This window comes from Gracilinanus agilis, chromosome 1 (genome assembly GCF_016433145.1).
Source record: "Gracilinanus agilis isolate LMUSP501 chromosome 1, AgileGrace, whole genome shotgun sequence".
NCBI lineage: Eukaryota > Metazoa > Chordata > Mammalia > Didelphimorphia > Didelphidae > Gracilinanus > Gracilinanus agilis.
This window is the reverse complement of record NC_058130.1, coordinates 267,644,844-267,665,517: the sequence shown is the minus strand read 5'-3', so window position 1 is coordinate 267,665,517 and position 20,674 is coordinate 267,644,844. Positions and strand designations below refer to the sequence as shown.

The 20,674-nt window shown below is 34.1% G+C and overlaps 1 protein-coding gene across 1 annotated transcript in view; it reads right to left on the bottom strand.

The window, feature by feature from the left end:
* Positions 1 to 6,064: 6,064 nt before the first annotated feature.
* TUT7 (terminal uridylyl transferase 7) overlaps positions 6,065 to 20,674 on the bottom strand; it is an 89,485-nt gene continuing 74,875 nt past the window's right edge. Inside the window, exons 28-29 of the mRNA XM_044661422.1 lie at positions 20,396 to 20,459; positions 6,065 to 7,119 (exon numbers count right to left, since the gene is read on the bottom strand). Coding sequence (XP_044517357.1) covers positions 7,031 to 7,119; positions 20,396 to 20,459 — 153 coding nt within the window. The 3' untranslated portion in view covers positions 6,065 to 7,030. The remainder of the gene's footprint in view (positions 7,120 to 20,395; positions 20,460 to 20,674) is intronic.

The window sequence follows — 20,674 nt, the reverse complement described above, 5'->3', positions numbered from 1 at the left end:
TGGCTCTCTATCCAGTTAGCCACCCAGCTATCCCTAATTAAGATTTCTCAAGTCTTTCAAATTGTTCATCTTTACAATGGTGTTACTTTTGAGGGAAAAGGCAGTAGGAGCTCGGGGACTCCTGGAGAAGGTGATGTTGAACTTTGAAGGAAACTATGGATTCTAAGAAGTGGAGGTAGAGAAGGAGTGCTTCGAAGGCACAGTGGGCAGCCTGTGAAAGAGCATGTAAAAGAGACAAAGAATTGTCAGGATCAGTGGAAGAGAAGGTTTATTTGGACAGCTGTAATCTGTGTAATCTGGAAAGGTAGGTTGGAACCAACACTAGCTATTTCCCATTTGGGATATTCCATTTTTGACCTTTTTGTCTTTGTGCATGCCAACCCCATGCATTTCTGGAATGCTCTCCTTCCTATGCCTTTTGGAAACTCTTGCTTACCTCCTAGAAGAGGCCTTTACTTATTAAGTGTTCCATCTCTGCTTCCCACCCAAAATTACTTTGTATTTTTTCTGTGTGTAAGGTGAAATGAACATGGATATATCTTGCATTGCTCTTTAGTAGATGTGTGACTTCCCTTTGGTGGCATGTAAGCTCTTTGAAGGCTAGGGCTATCTATTTTTTATCTTTTTCTCTCCAGGGCCTAGCACAGGACCTCACACACATCAGGAACTTAAATTTGTACTTGAAAGGGCCTTAAAAAATGCTTGGTGTATGGCGTCATCATTTTCTTAGTCTGCTAGGCTCAAAAGTTCATGTTGAAGGGGTCTGACAGGTTATTTAGTCACACCTCATTCCACTGTACTCTTCCCCCAAATCAGCACTGCAGATAACCCTGGCAGGGAGTCATCTTTCACGGACAGAGCAGTGGATAGAGATCCTTAAACTCTCTTTGCCTCAGTTTTGTCAACTCTAAAATGGAGGATAATAACAGTACCTGTTTCCCAAGGTGGTTGTGAGGATCAAATGAAATAATAATTGTAAGACATCATAGATAAATAACATAAAATGCTAGCTATTAGTGTTATTAATATCTCCACTTCTCTGGAACTGATGTGGTAGGTAGTAGTAAGACAGTGGAAATAAAACTTGCAAGTCAAAGGAGCTGGGCCCAAATCCTGTTTCTGAGACCTGTATGATCTTGAATAAGTCACAATCTTCCTGATCCTCAGTTTCCTCATCTGTAAAATGATGGGAATGTTAAATGATTAGACTAGATGATTTCTTAGGCCCCTTCAAATTCTAGACTTATAATTCTCTAACCTGCCAAGGATGCCTGTTCATTAATTAATTGGATAACTTTTAACTTATTTTCCTTTTGTATCCCAAGTTTAGCCACCAATTTATTTAGGCATTGGTCAGTCCTTTTGTTTGAACCAATTATTACTTATTTTCTCTTCTTAGTGTTGAAACTCTGCTTCTTACTTCAAATTCTGAATGACAGCAGTATATAGTTCATTTAAATTTCTTGCTTTTTGTTCTTGAATCCATATTAATCCACCAAATTAATCACCATAAGTCTTTTTGCACAATGTCCCTAACAAACATTAATGAGTTGCTAACACCCAAGAAATAAGATGAAGACTTTCTTTATCTGTCATTTAAATCATGCCATATAATATGGAAATATCCTCACATCATATACACATGTGCCATGATTATTTTAGCTTCCATGATATTTGTGCCATTTGGAATGCCTTCCTACACTGCTCTCTTTATCTTAATCTTACTCAAATTTTAGAGCCCAGTTCAAATCCCATCTTCTCCATTGAACTTTATGCTACTATTTCATTTGATCTCTACCTTCTTTTTATTCTGAACTTAAGATTTTCCTAAGCAGAAAAGGATTGTATTGTCTCATAAATGGAAGAGAATGTGAATGTTATGTATATCTTGTTTTTAAAAAGTATGTATATCTATTAAATATAATATTACTCCTAAATAAATATGGACCCCTATGAACTTTTTTTTGGTCTTAAAGTTTAATTGGTTTTCTAAAAAAAAAAAAATCACTCATACCCCATAACATCTCTTCCTTCTAAATAAATGTCCTTTCTTATAATAAGTACATAGTCAAAACAAACTCATACATTATTTGTGTCTGAAAATTTATGTCTTATTCTGTACTTCTGTCATTATTTAGAAAGCATACTTCATCATTAGTCTTCTGGAGTTGGAACTGGTCATGGCATTGATCACAGTACATAAGTCTTTCAAAGATGTTTTCCTTTACATTTTTGTACATAGCTTGGACATTCTGTACATCTTTAAAAAAATTAAGGTATCACAATCCTCTCCCCACTTGTTTTGCCATATTTACCACTTGTGAGATAGAAGCTCAGGGATGGTTACTTTAATCTGCATTACTATTTTTATTAGTGCTTCGGAGCACTATTTACTCATATGACTATTTGCCTAACTTCCTTTGAAAAGTGACCTATCAAATCCTTTGATTTTCATTTGTCTATTGGGAATGGCTTTCATTCTTATATATGAATTTGCTTTATGTATGGATATTAGAATTTTATCAGAGAAATGGATGCAAGGACTTTCACCCATTTACTACTTTTTCAAATGATTTTGTTTTTGCAAAACCTTTTTCAATTTAATGTAATCAAAGTTGTCCATTAAACTTTTGCGATCATCTCTTTTTGTTACTCACTCCTATTTCCTTCCCTCCCCCTCCAATTTGTTTTTGCATCTATGTCATGTATGTATTTAGGGCTTATTGTGTTGTATATTATGAGATGCCAATTTAAACCTTACTTCTGCCAGACTTCTTTCCAGCTTCCCCAGCAGTTTCTTTAAAATGTTGGTGTTGCTGGATTTATTAAACACTATACCACTATTTGATTGCAGATGTGTCTTATTACATAATCTGTTCTATTAATCATCTTTTCTGTTTACTAATTAGCAGAAAAACTTTGTACCATAGCTAGAGATCCTGGTATTTCTAGTTCTCTTTTTTTCACTATTTCTTTTGAGATTCAACTTTTTGTTATTTCAGATGAATTGTCTAGTTCTGTAGTTACCTGCTGGTTGATATGATTGGTATAGCACTGACTCTATAAATTAACTTTTATTAACAAAGACAGACCAATGTGCAATTACTCTTTCTCCAATTATTCATTTTTATGTTAGTTTTAGTTTTGTAATTGTATTTGTATGATTATAGTGTCTTGGCAAGTAAACATATTGCAGTTATTTTTGAATGGAATTAATTTTTTATCTGTTAGTGATTTGCAAAGGCTAATGATTTTGAGGGTTTATTTTATATCTGCTGCCCTACTATTGTTTTAGTATACTTTTTAGTTAACTTTTCCCCTCTTCTTCATCTCACATTACTCAGATGCCTTCAGTCATTATTTCCTCCTTCACCCTTTTCACAATGGAGGTGGTCCTTTTCCTTGCTAATGCAAATTTCTGCACATGTACCCTTAATCCCATTCCATCCTGAACTCTCCAGAAGTGACTGCTTTAGCATCCTCACTCTCACTTTCAGTCTCACACTGTAATTGTTTTTATTCCTACAAACACACATCTTCCCCATCTTTTATCTTTTTTTTTTTTTTAAATCCTTAACTTCTATGTATTGGCTCCTAGGTGGAAGAGTGGTAAGGGTGGGCAATGGGGGTCAAGTGACTTGCCCAGGGTCACACAGCTGGGAAGTGTCTGAGGCCAGATTTGAACCTAGGACCTCCTGTCTCTAGGCCTGACTCTCAATCCACTGAGGTATCCAAGCTGCCCTTCTTCCCCATCTTTTAAAAACTCCCACTCAATCTGGTCATCCTTGCTATCATCCCATCTCCATCTCCCCTTTCCTAGCTAAACTACTGGAGGCCATTTTCTTTCCTACTTTAACTCTGCAATGCCTTCTGACCTTATCTTTCAAATGAAATTGTTCTCTCCAAAGTTATAAATTTGTCTCTTAAATTGCCTAATCCAGTGGCCTCTCAAGAGGCCACTATTGATTACCTCCGATTACTCTCTTATCGACATTCTAGGTTTTCATGATACTGTTCTTTTTGGATTCTCTTCCTAAATGCTGCTTCTCAGTCTTTGCTGGATCTTCATTCAAATTATACAACTCACCATGGCTGCCCTGGACCTACTTTTCTTCTCCTGCTATATTTTTTCCACTTGGCAATCTTATCAACAGCTATGGATTAAATTATCTTTTATACAGGTTTATTCATGGATCTATTTATTCAGCATTAATCTCTTTTCCAACTTCAGTTTCACATCTCTGTCTATTGGACATCATAAACTTAGCATGTTTCAAACTGAACTCATTATCTTTCCCCAACAGCTCTCCCTCTCAACTTCAGTCACCTGAGCTCGCAACCTGGATGTCATCCTCAACTCTTCACTGTTTCTCATCTCTCATATCCAATTAGTTGTGAAGTTCTATTGTTTCTACCTACCTCTGTAATGTTTTTTTAAAATGTCCCCTTGAGTATATTTGCATATTTTATTATGTTTTGATTCATTCAAATACTTTTTGAGCATGTTTTGGAACTAATAGGATATTTTGATGACACATAAGGACTGTGGAGTAGAGTATCTGACACTGGCAGTTACCCAGTTTTTTCAGTTATATCCCCTAAAAGTGACAGAATAGCTCAGTGGATTAGTGCTGGGCTAGGAAGATCTGAGTTCCAATCAGTCATTTTGCAAGTGGAACGTCTCTGGGCATATCACTTAACTTCTGTTTATCTGTTTCCTTAAAAGTAAAGATAATAACAGTGCCTACATCTCAGGATTGTTATGACCAAGTGAGGTATTTGTAAAGTGGCTAAATAAATGCTCATTTCCTTAGGTACATAAGAATTTAGCAAGTTATCTGTTCATTAATTTTATTTTCTAATATTTTTTCCATTGTCCTCCCATACCCACTTTTTCAAGTCACTGAAGTATATGTGTAAGTGTGTGTGTACATATCACCTTAGAAGATCTTGAGTTTTTTTAAACCCTTACCCTTCTGTCTTAGTAACAATTCTAAGAAAGAAGAGTGTCAAGGGCTATGGAATCAAGGTTAAGTGACTTGCTCAGGGTCTTACAGTTAGAAAGTGTCTAAGGCCAGATTTGAACTGAGATATTCCTGACTCCAGACCTGGCACACTATCCACTGTGGTCCCTAGCTCCTCACACTACATCTCCCTTTTTTCTTAGTAGAATGTCTCTTTATTCTCAGCAATATATATCAATGCATAACTTGCAGTTATCTCCAGTGTGGTCTTAGATTGGCTCATGAAATGATGTATACACTTTGAGTTTGTGAAGAAAACAAAACAATTCTACCAACTCTTTCATTTGCCTCTCCAAAGGGTTCTTGAGTATTCTTCCATTTAGTTACAACTTATTTATTTCTGGTTTCATTTCTAGTGAGAATGACAACATTGCTGTTCTATTAGTATACTGACATGGCAACTGGAATAAAATTTTCAGAGTGAAACTCATTAGCATTCTCTACTTTCATTACTTCACTGCCAGCAGTATAGAAATGGAAAGGACTATTTTTTTTTATTTCACTGGTTGTCATGATTCAGGAATTCATCATATATGTACCACAGAAACTGTATTTGATGCTGTGAACTAAGGGTCATCCTTGTGTCATGATGTAGTTCAAGTTACTAGTAAGTAAAAGACTCAAAAATTAGGATCTGACAAAATACAAAATTCAGAAATGTAAAAGACAAAAATTAAAGTGAACTTTGGAAAGTCTCATAGGCTCATAAGATACTGAGCCAAAATGAATCTTAGAAGTCATCTAGCCCAAACTCTTTTATTTTAATCATGGGATTCAAACTCAGGTTCATTCACATTTCCTTAGTATTTCCTAGTCTCTTTGTATTTAATATCATAAATCTCTTGCTTATGTGCTGGAAAAACAACTAGCCATCGTGGGCTGAAGAACAATAAGGCTTTAAGAATAGCTAGAAAGTTATATGTAGGTTATATATTATAGATTTCTTTTAAAAAGGAACTAAAAATATTATGGCTCACTTTTTAATTTATTTTGCCACGCTGTCAAGAAATTTAGAAACATCAGAAAAAATGTTAGAAAACTAAAGATTGAAAATTTGTTTTTTATTTGAAAATCATAAATAATGGAAGCATAGTTTGGACCATTTACTAGACATATTATTTTTCAGTGACTTGTAAAGTTAAAGATTATATCTCTGAAGGTCTCTAAACAGCCCAAGATGATACTGAGATCTTGATTGGCAGGTATGGCCTCTTCAATTTGTAGAGCATTAGAAATCCACAGTGAAAGAATTTTATATTTCTCTGACACGTTTTATAGAGAGTAGAAATATATTCTTAGCAGCATCAAACAGGACAACTTGTTTCACATCTCCATTTTTACATAAGCGCAGCAAGTGTGTCAACTCATATTTAAAGAGACAGGGAAAACAAAACAGAAAAAAGAACTCAATGGATACTCCTTGTCCATAGAAATTTTACATAAAAGTTTACTAATGTCCATGTTGTCAAAGCTTCTATAGATGAATTTAAATTATTTTTGTGGATACAGTGGAGGCAGTCCACATTTGAAACAATTTTACACAAGGATTCAGTAAACAACAATAAATATCATTTTCCTTTTTGAAATAAAAATACAATGGAGGGAAGCAAAAAAAAAAAAAAACCAAACTAAATTTACTTGAGGAGAGAGAGAAGGGCTAATTTTCACACCATATTTTTTTAGTTTGTTTTGAAAGGATTAAAACCCCTGGGAATATTAAGTACTAGGCCCTAACTACACATTTTTTTAAATCTAGTTATCAAAGACAAACATCATAGACTTTGATTAAAATGCTCGAATCTAGTGAGAGCAGGTGCCTGTGGCAGGTGGACGAATATTAAAAATTTTTTTAAAAATTGGCAATTTCATTAAATAAAAAAACAAGAACAACCAACTGCCATTTCCCTTAAATGTTAAGTTGAAGCCTGATATGTGCTGCCATATCCTGTACACCCAAGCTGTTTTAGCTAAAATAAGCCTCATTTTCAGAGTGTTTGTGACTGCCATTAATGGTGTTCTGTTCCCTCACGGGTATCTTGTTGGGTCCTCTTCTGTGAGGCTTTTCCCTGAGTCATGTATTTATTGGAAAGGCTGCCTACAGTGGAGAAAAAACACACAAAAAAAAACACAAAAAAATAAACCTTGAATTATTAATTTTGTAATCAGAAAAATTACTTTTTTACTTTTAATCATTTCAAACAGCTTTTCTGTTTAGGAATCTGATCTTCATTTCACATCTTCACATGACTAGAATATAAATGTTTCAAACACAAAAGATTAAGTATAATGAAAATGCTCTCTTTCAGAATAGAATTAGGGTTGTCACATTAGCACAATTTTACTAAGTTCACAATTAGATATTATGTTGTTGTGGAGGGACATAGGTGAGCACTAAAGATTAAGTACAAACAAATGTACAGACTGGCATCTGGGGAGAGAGAAAAGAAATGGCAAATGTTCATCTTGCTTGAAATCAATATCCTGTACCAGTACTTTTCAGAAAAAGGATAACAGAGCTCTGACAATAACTCTTAAGAATCGAATGGGAAGAAAAGGAATAATTTTGCTGCTTCCTCCAAACTTGTAATAAAGACTCCTACTCTCATCCTTATAATACAGTGGCTCCCAAAGTTTTTTGACCTACTGCCCCCTTTCCAAAAAAAATATTACTTAGCGTCCCCTGTCACATACTATCACTGCCCCCAAATGCACCCATGGCCATCACTGCCGCCCTGGATCACTACGGCACCCACTTTGGGAATCACTGTTATAATACCACTGAAAAGGGAATGGAAACATAAAGCATTAAGCATATTAGATGTGATATAAAAATTTAGAATAGCCATCTGCAAGAAGTCCTCTGACTTTCTTGAAGACCTAATTAAGTTTTCTTTAAATAGAATACTTATTCAAAATAGTATGTAATTTAAAAGGGTTGGACAATGTCTGCAGGTAGTAAAGGCTAAATATATGCCTTCTGATTGATAATGGATCATTTTATGGTGGTCAGACTAAAAGAGTGGGAATTTTTCTTTATTTACCGGAAGTATCCTTACATTTACCATTATTCTGTCTTTAAAAGAGAAGTTATTATCTTCTGGGTCATTAACATTGGTTTCTATATAGGAATTCTAAAATATCTCATTAATGGGGCAGCTAGGTAGCACAGTGGATATCACACTAGGCCTGGAGTCAGGAGGACATGGGTTTAAAGTTAGCCTCAGACACTTCCTAGTTGTGTCACCCTGGGGCAAGTCACTGTTTGTCTAGCTCAGTGATTCCCAAAGTGGGCGCTACCGCCCCCTGGTGGGTGCTGCAGCGATCTGGGGGCGGGTTGGTGATGGCCACAGGTGCGTTTATCTTTCCTATTAATTGCTATTAAAATAAAAAAAAAAATTAATTTCCAGGGGGCTAAATAATATTTTTTCTGGAAAGGGGGAGGAAGGCCAAAAAAGTTTGGGAACCACTGGTCTAGCTCTTATCCTTTTGTCCTAAGAGTTGTTACTAAGACAGAAAAGGTTTTAAAAAAACCAAACCCAAATACTGAAATTATGTTTTTGTTCACAATTGTGTAAAATTTAATCTTTCATTTTTTACAATTTCTCTGTTATCTCTTTGTATTTCTAGGTAGAAAGAGGGTTTAATAAGTGTGTCCTGTCTCTCCCACTATTACTTGATTTCTCTTTTTTGGGACTAGATCTGCATTTCCTTGACCTACTCTTTCTTATGAGTAACCTAAAAATGCAACACTCAGTTCATAAAGCAGAGTCAGAAATATCACATTCCTGTTGACACTATGCAAAAGGATGCTTTATTTAAGTTCTGTTCCTCAACTAGACAAATTACTGTATTCTTTCCTGGCTCCTTTCTCCTTGCCTTCATAGTTAAGAATTCATGGCTCAATGAGATTATGAACAAGAGGTTCAGAAAATTTTATTGCTACTTCAGTAAAGCAACCATAGTAACATTACAAATGATTTACTAATTGTTTAAAAATTAATCTGGCTTCATTTTAGTGAATTAGACTTCTGAAAGATGGTAGAGGAAGATGTAGTAAGGAGAGTAAGGGGTGGGGGAAGAGACAGAGACAGAGAGAGAAGGGACCAATATCATTATATAAGCCCTGAGAAGTCATGTGAGGTCAGTAAAACTGAATTGTCCAGTGTGTGAGAAGAGTGAGATAGCTTTGAGGATTAGCTCCAAAGGAAACTATAAAAATGGGAAATGAATCTGAAAATAAGCAGTAAGAAAATATGAGGGGAAAAAAGAGTAAAATTACTCAAGATCTGAAAACTTAGTTAAAGATGTTCCTTTTCTCTATTTTCCAGAACCTATCATTAGTTTTTGTATTGGTCATCTCTCCCTCCAAATCCCATTATTTCCTTATTATTTTTAGCACCATCCCAACCTACCTCTAGGTTCCTCCAGAGATATTTTTAATTCTGCAGGTTTCTTTTACTTCCTGGTATGATTTTCTTGCGAATGGTTAATTATTGATTAAATGATTATCAGCACATCATTCATTGCTTTGACGATATATCTATCTTGCAGAATAAGATGCTTTTTCCAACTTAACTTTAAATTTGAGTATAAGCAGATAAATCAACAGGAAAGATATTAATAACAGAAGGTAGTATGACCTGCAGATCAGCTAAGCAAAAATAAACATCTCTGAATAAATACTTTTAGACAAAGGGAAACGAATCAACACCCAATAATGAAGTAGAATCCTCTGTGGATTACCATGAGATCATGGAATCACAACTCCAATTAGTTTAAAAAGAGAACTAAAAACTGTGAAAGCAATAGAATAGAAAAAAACTTGAAACCACAGTGACAAACTTCATCAAAGGAACAAAAGAGAGATAATTGATTGGGAATGCAAACAGAAATGAAGGACAATCTGGAATAAGAGAAGCAAGAAAAAGTAACATTAAAAAATATATATCTGATTTTTCTATGTAACGAGGATGTATTTCTTGCCTTCTCAATAGGTGAGGTAGGGAATGGAGAGAAGAGAATAATTGAAAAGAAAATTAAGGAAAAAAAAAGATCTCTTTGCGCAAAGCATAATGATTTCAAAGACAGAACATATAGAGACAACTTAAAGATTATAGCTTCTCCCAGAAGAAAAGACTGAAAAACTTAAACATGGCAATATAAGAAACAGTAAAAGAAAACTATCCAGAATTTCTTAACACAGAAAACCAAATACCAACGGAAACAACCCAGATCACCCTCAGAAAATAACAAAACCCTATGCTGCAAACTCCAAGACATATGGTAAAATGTAATTCTATTGACAAAAACACAAATTTTACAAGAAACCAAGAAAAATATACATTTCCTTTAAATATGAAGTAAAGGAAATCTGAATAACATTAGACTCTTGAATATCACAAACCATATGAGGAAACGAAATACTGTACTGTAATCCAAAGAACAATGGGAACTGTACTGTAATCCAATATACTGTACTGTAATCCAAAGAACAATGAGAACAAACCAAGATGGCATAATCTGTAAATCTGACCCTAACCATTAACATAAAGAGATGGTCATTCCAAAGAAGAAAAGCAGACATGACCAAATTTGCTTTTTCAAATACCCTAGATAATAGAAATACAAGAAAGGTAAACAAATACAACTAAGAATGAGAACAACAAAAGAATATAAGAGAGATTATTATTAAATTGCATTCTAAAAGTACGGAAAGGAGAAAATGGTGAAAGCAGAAGCCATATAGAAGATAAGATGGTGGAGAAACATCATGGACTAAAACCCACAACATTGGGCCTACATGTGAATCAAAGTTTTTTTTTTGTTGGATTAAAATGAAAAATAGAACAAAAGGAAGAGGAGAAGAAGGAGAAAGGAATGTTATGTATCCTAATCAAGTTGAAAGTTAACAATGAAGGGAAAATATATTCTGTAATCTCTCAGGAGGTTAAAAGAACCAGTAGAATTGTGAAGAGAGGAAGGGAAAGACTAAAACAGGGAAAAGAGGGCAATATTGTTTGTGGTAGGATGAGATCCTTTGAAGAACATTCTTATGGGAGAAGAGGGATTCTATAGATGTAGACTTTAAAATAGATAAAACTGGGAGATTGGTGCTTAGGTACTTTTCTCATCTTGGGAGGCAACTGACACTCATTAGAGTGAGACCCAGAAAGGAGATTTCATAGCAAATGGGAAAAAAAAACATGATTATTGAGAGGGTGGCAAAGGGTGTTAGTGAACTGTATAATTGTGTACAGAAGGAAATTCCTACCAAGGAGGAGAATTATAAATTCTTTAACTTGTGGGAACTGGTATTGCTAAGAATGAGAAACAACAGAAAAAAAGGGTATGGGGGGGGGCAAGCTCTACAAAGCAATAACGCAGATACTATTTAGAAAGAGGAACCCAAAATAGGTATATTAGAAACTTTAATTCCATGCGGAATGGAGACTAAAGAAGAACTAAGTAAGTATAAATCCAAGAATCAAAGAATAGAAATCTAGAATAGAAAGGGAAGATAAACAATCAAAAGGCAAAAAAAGAAATTCTTTTTTTAGAAAAAGATGCAGAAAATGAAATTAAAAAACTAAACATCAAAATGCTGAAGAAAAGGAGAAGGGGAGGATTTTAATTAATTACTCAATTAGGAGAGAAAAAAGGAAGAGAATTTGATAAGATAAGCAGAAGAAAGAAAAATGAGTTTATTAGCATTAGCTCCTTTTTAGCTCCAGTCTCCAAAACTAGGAGAAAAGGGTTAACAACTGGCTGAAGGGCATATATGTATGAGTGTGTGTGCATGTGTGAGTTTGAGGAGAAAAAGTTGGGGTATTGGAATAGGGTTGCCTTAAGGAAGCTTAAGATAAAATGATTGAAGAAACAAAGTACTGTCTTTATAGAGTAAGGCGACACAAGCTTATTTAAAGGGGGAAAATCTATATTAGAGACAAATGAAGGAAAATATAAGCTTAAGTCTCAATTTTAAATGTGAAAGGATTAACAATCCATTATAATGAAAAAGTGACAAACTATAAAAAAATACCCCTCAAACTTAATAGTCTTTTGCTTATGAGAAACACAACTAGAAAGCAAAGACATACACAGAATAAAAAAAACCCAGAAAAAATTTACTTTGCAGCATCAAATGAATCCAAAAAAGCAGGAATGGCAGTCATGCTATTTGTTGTTATTTAGTCATTTTTTAGTTGTGTCTGACTCTTCATGACCCTATTTGGGGTTTCTTGGCAGAGATACTGGAGTGATTTGCTATTTCCTTCTCCAGCTCATTTTACAGATGAGAAAACCAAGGCAAAGAGTGTTAAAAGTCATATGTCCAGGGTCACGTAGCTAGAGTGTTAAAGGTCATGTGTCCAGGGTCACATAGCTAGTAAGTGGTTGAGGCTGGATTTCAACTCATGGAAGAGTTATTCTTTCTGATTCCAGGCCTAGCATTCTATCCACTGCATCAACTAGTTGCCCTAGTCATGCTATAGACAAAGTAAAAATAAGCACTCAAAATATAAAAAGAGATAAACAAGGAAACTACATTTTACTTAAATGATCCAAAGACCAATATCAGTATTAAAATTATGTGCTCCAAGTAACTTGGAATTTAAACCAATAAAGGAAAATTTAACTGAATTACAAAAAACAGACAATGCCCCACTCTTAGTTTTAGACAAATCTGATAAAATGATAAACACAAAGGAAAAAATAGAGAAGTAAAAAAATTGCTGGAGAAACTAGAGATAAAAGTACAAAATTATATATACTCTTTACAAACCATAATAATAAAAATAGTAATCAGTTTGGGGAGAACAAAAGTCCAAGATGCAGAGTCTTAACACTGAAATCTTAAAGAAATTGGTCCAAGAACAAATCATATAAACAATAGCTATGTGAAAGAAAATGATAATGATGAAACAACATACCAAAATTTCTGGAATGCAGCTAAAGCAGTCCTCAGGGGAAAATCATATCCCTACAATATGCATTAACAGAATAGAAAAGGAAAGGATTAATGAACTCAATATGTATTCTAAAAAATTAGAAAGCCAACAAATAAATAAATGTAAGCATGGGAGTAGCTAGGTGGCTGGAGTCAGCCCTAGAGACAAGAGGTCCTGGGTTCAAATCTAGTCAAGACACTTCCTAGCTGTATGACCCTGAGCAAGTCACTTAACCCCCCATTACCTAGCCCTTATTGTTCTCTTGCTTTGGAACCAATAGACAATATTAATTCTAAGATGGAATGTAAGGGTATATTAAAAAAAAATAAATGGAAAGGGACCTGTTGGTACAAAAATATTTATAGCAGCTTTTTTTTTGTGGTTGCAAAGAATTGGAAACTGAGGTGATGTCCATCAGCTGGGGAATGGTTGAACAAGTTGTGGTATCTGATTACAATGGAATACTACTATGCTACAAGAAATGATGAGAAAGGATGATTTCAGAAAAACCTACATGAATTGATGCAAAGTGAAGTGAGTAGAGCCAGGAGAACATTGTAGAGTAATAGTAATATCGTAGGATGAACATTTATGAATGACCTGGCTATTCTTAGCAGTATAGTGATCCAAGACAATACTCAAAGACTCATGATGAAAAACACCATCTGCCTCCAGAGAAAGAACTGATTGGAGTCTGAATGAAGACTGAGATGTACTGTTTCACTTTAATTCTTCACTTACTTCACTTTTATTCTTGTTTGTTTGATTTCTCTTTCACAAAATGACTACTATGGACTATTACTGGAATATTATACTATTACACATATAAAATCTATATCAGATTGCCTGGCATCTTAGGTAGGGGAGAAGGCAAGGTAAGAATCTGGTTTAACCTCAAAATAAATTAAAGTTAAAAAAAAGTGTCCCCCCCATGTAATTGAAGGGAAAATGTTATTTGAAAAAAGGCTTAAAAAGATATTAAAATGAGAGAAAGTGATAAAATGGAAACCAACTGCCCTCCAAATAAATGATAACTAAAACTGAAAGCTAGTTCTTTGAAAAAGTTAACAAAATTGACAGACCCACAAGTAATCTGATTAAAGAAGGCAGAAAAATCAAAACAACCAAATAGAAAATGATCAAGGAGAAAAAAAAGAACTAGAAGAAATAAAGAGAACTATTGGAATTGTATAGTATTGGAATATGTATAGTAACACACTAAAAAATTGAGAACACAAAATAAGAGGAATACCTTCAAAAACATGAAATTCTTAAATAGAAGATAAAATGGAATTTTAAATCTCAAAAAAAGAAATAGAACTACCTGTAAAGGAACTACCTAAAGAAAAATATTTTCAGTCCTGATAGATTCACAGAATTCTTTACATTTAAAGAATTAGTACCAATACTACACAAATTATTTTTAAAAACGGAGAAAGAAACTACCCAATTCCTTTAAGGAGATAAATAGAATCCTAATATGTAAACCAAGAAGGGCTAAAGCAAAGGAGAACTAAAGACTAATATTATTAATGAATATTAAAAAATTTTTAAATAAAATTCTGTCAGCAATTAATTATACTAAAAAGAAAAAATCTCAAATTAAATGAATATCTCAATAGATAGGAAAATGCTTTAACAAAAACACAACACACATTTATGCTAAAAATCTTAGGGGCAGCTGGGTAGCTCAGTGGAGTGAGAGTCAGGCCTAGAGACAGGAGGTCCTAGGTTCAAACCCGGCCTCAGCTACTTCCCAGCTGTGTGACCCTGGGCAAGTCACTTGACCCCCATTGCCCACCCTTACCACTCTTCCACCTATGAGACAATACACCGAAGTACAAGGGTTTAAAAAAAAAATCTTACAACATATAGGTAATGAAAGACCTTGTTTAATATCATAAAAGGTAAATATCTAATACCAAAAGCAATGACTGAGATATACTATAAACTTTCCTAATAAACACAGATGTAAAAGCAAGGATGTCTACTCTTTCCACTATGTGACCCAGTTCTGGAAATCTCAGAAATAACAATAGGACAAAAGAAAGACAATTAAGGTGTAATGATTAGTGAAGAAATAAAAACCCAAACCACTCTTGTTGTTTTGCATAATGGTTTCCTTAGAAAACCCTAAATAATCAGTAAAGATACTGAGATAATAGCTTCAGTAAAGTTGCAGGCTACAAAAAAACCCTCCAAAATTAACAACATATCTCTATATAATAATAATAATAGTAATAAAATCCGAAAGGCAATAATAGAAGGGAAATGCTATTCTAAATAATGACAAGATACATAAAGTATTTTATCAAAACACACAAAATACTTGTTTATCTTCAGTTACAAATTGGTCCTTAAAGAAATAAACAACTTGAATAGCTGGAGGAGCTTTTGTGGTTGGGTCATGCCAATATTTAAAAAAAATAACAATACTACCAAAACTAATTTCCTTTTTTTGGTGCTATACCAACCAAATGATCAAAGGAGTAACTTAACAGAACAATAAACTAGTAATAAAAAATTATTTGTAAAAATTAAAGATAGGGGAATAATGAAAAGAGGTAGGTATGAAGGGAAGATAGCACTAAAAATCAGCTGAAAAATCATCTGGTACTGGTTTAAAAAAAAGTATAATACAGAATATACTAAACAAGGAAGAACCAAAAACAATGGAACTCTATAATCTAGCATTTGACAAGCTGGAAAAGATAAAGTATTTAGGAAATGACTCCCTATTTGATAAAAGCTGCTGGGAAAATTGGAATGCAGTCTGGCGGAAATTAGGATTGGATCAACACTTTAAAAAACTATGTAATATAAAGATATGACCTTAATATTAAAAAGAAATATTAAATATTAGAAAAGAAATAATTTATATATTTTTCACAGCTATCAGGAGATGAATAATAAAGAACAGTGGGAAGTGGCAGAATGGGAGAGAAATCTTTTTATCGTTTTTCTGTGTTTCATAAATACACTCACATCTATATGTAAATGAACAATTTGTACACACACACACACACACACACACACACACACACACACACACATATATGACCAAAAACCATTCCTCAATAGATAAGTGGTTAAAGAGTATGAACAAATTTCTCAAAAGTGTAATTAATAATATGAAAGAATGCTTCAAAAATCAATAAGAGAAATGAAAATCAAAACAACCCTGAAATTTTACCTCACACCTTGCACACTGGCAAAATGACAGGCACACTAATCCATTAGTGATGGAGCTGTGAATTGGTTCAGTAGTCCCGACCCCTTAATGGCAGTTTTATTCTCTGCAATTTTAGTTATCCACAGGGGCAGCATGGTCTGCCCTCCAGGCAGTTTCCTCCCTGTTAGTTCTGTTTTCACTTAAAGGGTAAGTACATTTTTTTAAAGGTTTAGTTTATTTTTTTGGTGGTGGTAGACAGGGGTGTGTGAGAGGCTGCATAGTGTTGAGCTAAGAAAGAGGTGCAGGGAGAGAGACACAATATTGTACAGTAAAGTTAATATAGGTGTTAAAAGTTAAAATGAAAACTGTCTGTGGTTTCAGGCATTATAGTGGGAAGGTGGTTTGCTGGAATGTAATCCTTGCAGATATCTATGGGGGGAAAAGTACTATATAACAAATAATTTATAATCTACTTTATTATTACTCTGTTTAATGTTGGTAATGTCTTACAGGGTTGTTTATCAACTAAATTTACTTATATACATGTATGTCAAGTGACTAAAATATCCATACCTTTTGACCTAGAGATTCCACTTGGGGATTATACTCCAAGGAGGTTATTAGTAAGAAGAAAGTCCCTGCACACACAAAAATAATGCCTATCAATTGAGGAATGACTAAAGAAATATGTTAATGGAATGGAATATACTGTGTGGCAAGAGATAATGAACAGAAAATATAGAGAAGCATGGACTGACATGAATTGATGCAATGTGAAGTAAAGTGAAGCAAATAATATACATGGTGATTATAATGGAGTAAATGGGAAGAATAATAAAGTTCAAAAGTGAAAGTTATAAAATTACAAAAAGGACAAACCTAGTTCCAAAGAAAAAAATATGAGAAGAAGGCATCATTTACTCATCTGTAGAGGTGAGAGGTTCCTGAATGTGGTATATTTTACATATTTTCAGACTTTTTTTTGACATAAAGCAAGTTATGCTGGTTGTTTTCTCTTTCCTTGCTTTTTATTTTTGTTTTACAAATATTATTTATAACATGGGATTGCTCTATAGGAGGGGAAGAGGGTAGTGGGCAAAATTATGGTGATGTTAAAAAAACCCCAAAAGTTAACAATAACGACTTAAAAGAAAAACTGACAAAAATTATTTGTGGCAAAAATGTATGATGATAAAGGTCAACATGAAACAAGATCAGAAGAATAAGATTGCCACATATCAAGGCTACGAGCATATTTGAAAAAAATCCAAAGTTAGTCATTAGGAAGTAGCTCAAAGATGGATTTGGAAAACGGCAAAGGACAAGAATTTTGTTACACTCATAGAGAGACTGCAGATGTACTGGAAAGAGTGATGAAGGGTGAGTTCCTGATGTGGATACTTCATTGCTATGAGAAAATAGGGTGATTCATGTGAGCTCTCAGAATCTCAATTTCTTTCTTTGTAAAATGTGGATAGGTTTTGCATTATCTATTATGTGGAGTCATGAAGAAAGCATCTTGCAAACTTTAAGAAGCTACAGAAATGTCAATTATTACAATTATATCACATTGTTCTAATTCAGATGCAAATAATTTATATTTTATAACTCTTTGTATTATTCAATAATTTTTCAATACTTTTATTAGTATTTGATTAAGTAAAGAATTAAAATTCTTTTCTTTCAGTTTTACTGATTAAAACCTAAAAACAAAGGAAATTCCCTAATAGAAAAGATAAGAAATTTTTAAGCCTAAAAATCCACTTAGGCACAATGAAGTTTTAAAATAAAGTGAAATACTGAGGGGGGTACTATTTATTTATTAGGTATTTATTAAGGAAGACTTCTTTCTACTACCATTAAATAGGTTTTATAACATTGACTTTTCAAGATCTCCCTTTTAAAGCATTCTGGATTTCCTAAACAAATTATTTTGCTTCTACTTGTTATCTAACCCAGTCTACTTCTATTTGGTAGCTAGACATATTGTTACCCATGGATGCCTTTGCCTAAAGTGAACTTAGTCCCCAAATTTAATATCTGAGAGTCTACACATTACAGAATTAGGAGTTTTCCTTTTGGATATGATTGAAAAAAACAATGTTTCATGTAACATATTTAATAATAATGAATTTGGTCTGTGACAAACATTTTAAAAACTCTGATATGGAATTTTAACTAGGCAATCTTGCCTGAAGGGGTTTTATATTGTACATACATAAAATAATTTATGAAGTAAACTCTGTATTTTCAACCCAATAACAAACATTGACTAGGCAGCCACACAGAGGTCATGAGATTTAACAACAGAATATCAGAGCAGGAAAGCCCCTCAGAATCTATCTAGTAAAACCCATAATACACCTCCCAAAATGATTATCTAGCAAGAAGACTTCAAACAATTGGAAACCTGGTATCCCCCAAGGCAGCTCATTCCATTTTTGCGTAACTCTAATAAAAGTATTCTTTAAGTCTAAATTAACTTCTTTAAAGAACAAAACCAAACCTTGACCTTAGAATTGATACAAAGTATTGATTCCCAGGCAGAAGAGTGATAAAGGTTAGGCAACTGGGGTTAAGTGATTTGCCCAGAGTCACACACAGCTAGGAAGTATGTGAAGCTATATTTTAATTCAGGACCTACAGTCTCCAGGACTGGCCCTCTATCCACTGAACAATCTAGGTGCCCTTTCTTCTACCCATTGCTTTTAGTTCTATCCTCTAGGGCAGTGATGGTAAACCTCTGGGCACTTGCCTCCTCCCCGCCCCTCCAAGTTCATTACTAGAAAGGCAGAGGGACTGAGGCAGAGCTGCTCCCCTCCCCCTCTATACTGTACCTGATGACATTTTCCCCTACCTCCTGCCCCTTTGCCCAGCAGCCAATGGGAGTACTTCCTCCCTCCCCAGTATGGCGTAAGGGGTGGGGGAGGGCACACCTGACACTCAGTAGAGGGTGGGGTGGGGGGCCAGGCCGGGCACTCAGTCTCTAAAAGGTTCTCCATCATTGCTCTACTCTAGGGTCAAGTAAAAAAGTTTGTCTTTTCCAATGTCAGTCCTTCAAATAAGAGATGTTTATTGTGTGAATCTTAAGTATTCTCTTCTTCAACCCAACACATTCCCAGTTCCTGAGATCCTTAGCCATCTTCGTTGTTTTCTTTGGTTACTTGTCAGTTTCTTAAAACATGAGGCACAGAAATGAACACAATATTTCAAAGTGGTCAAATGTGCTCTAACTAGGGCTGGGTACAAAGCAGTATTATCACTTCTTGACTCTTGGATATTATGCTACTCTGCTACTTTTAGTAATGTAGCCCAAGATTGCAATTAGGTTTTTTTGGCTAATAGTTTACTGACACATTTTTGGCATGCAGTCTACTAAAATATTTGTCCAGATGTTTTCAGATAAACTACCATATACAAAGCTCAGTTCTTTTGTGCCCATTATTCCTTTTAATAGAAATACCAAAGTCACACTGCTTCAAGAAAGTTTATAAATTTTAAGAATTTCTTTAGAAGCATGTATTTATATTTAAGAAGCTCAAAAGCTAGGCTATACATCTTAAACCAGGCATTATAAAGGCAGAGATCATATATTATATTTGCTTGCAAAATTTTCTTCTTCTCTTTCATCTTATGAAGGCAGTGAGGAAGGAGATTCTATAAGCATCTGATTTCTGACCTGCTGTTAGTCTTTGTAACTTGGTTTTTAATCTTTGAGAATCTCATACACTTACCCAAAAATTAATTGAATCAATCTTGTGAGAATTCCTTCATTTCTTTTCAAGACTCAGGCTTAGTATTTAAATTCAATATTAATATCAGAATAAAGATTTAAATACCTTAGACTCTAGTCAAAGGACTCACACTGCAGAAGTTACAGCTCATGGCTGGCTTCTCCCCATAAAGTCTGAAAGTACATTGCCAGGAGGGCAACATCCTTAAAACCATTCTAAGAGGTTTAGTATTAAGATAATAAGGAACTGTGTTTACTAATCATTTCTTTCTTTGTAAGACGAATCTAAAAGAGCAAGCAACTATTTCTTCCTTTAGGTTAAAATATTTGTCCTGGGAAGTATGTATGATGTTTGTGCCAACAATAACAACTGTTCTTTAAGAAGCAGGAGAAAAAAGTGGAGAAATAGTAGAAAAAATAGGAAAAAATGGGGAAGCAGAAGGTTCACTGAAAGAAAAAAAATGTCATGGTGTGTCAGTGTCAATGAAAATGAAATAAATTACTGTAAAAATCCACATACCTGATTGGGGACTCAAAAATATTTTTGCTTTTTGTTTCTTTTTGTCTTCATGTAAATGAATTGCCTAAAAAAAAGCATGATGTATCAGTCATATTCAAAGAAAACTTGCTGAAAAATACCCACCATTTAAAATATATAAAAATGATTCAAATGGAAGATTTGTTAGTAAAAGTTCTCTAATTTTGATTCATACAAGCACTAACTTTAAATTTCCCTCATTTCCTCCACCTGCTATTGTATAATGCCAAAGTAAATAAATACAAATTACAATTTATACTT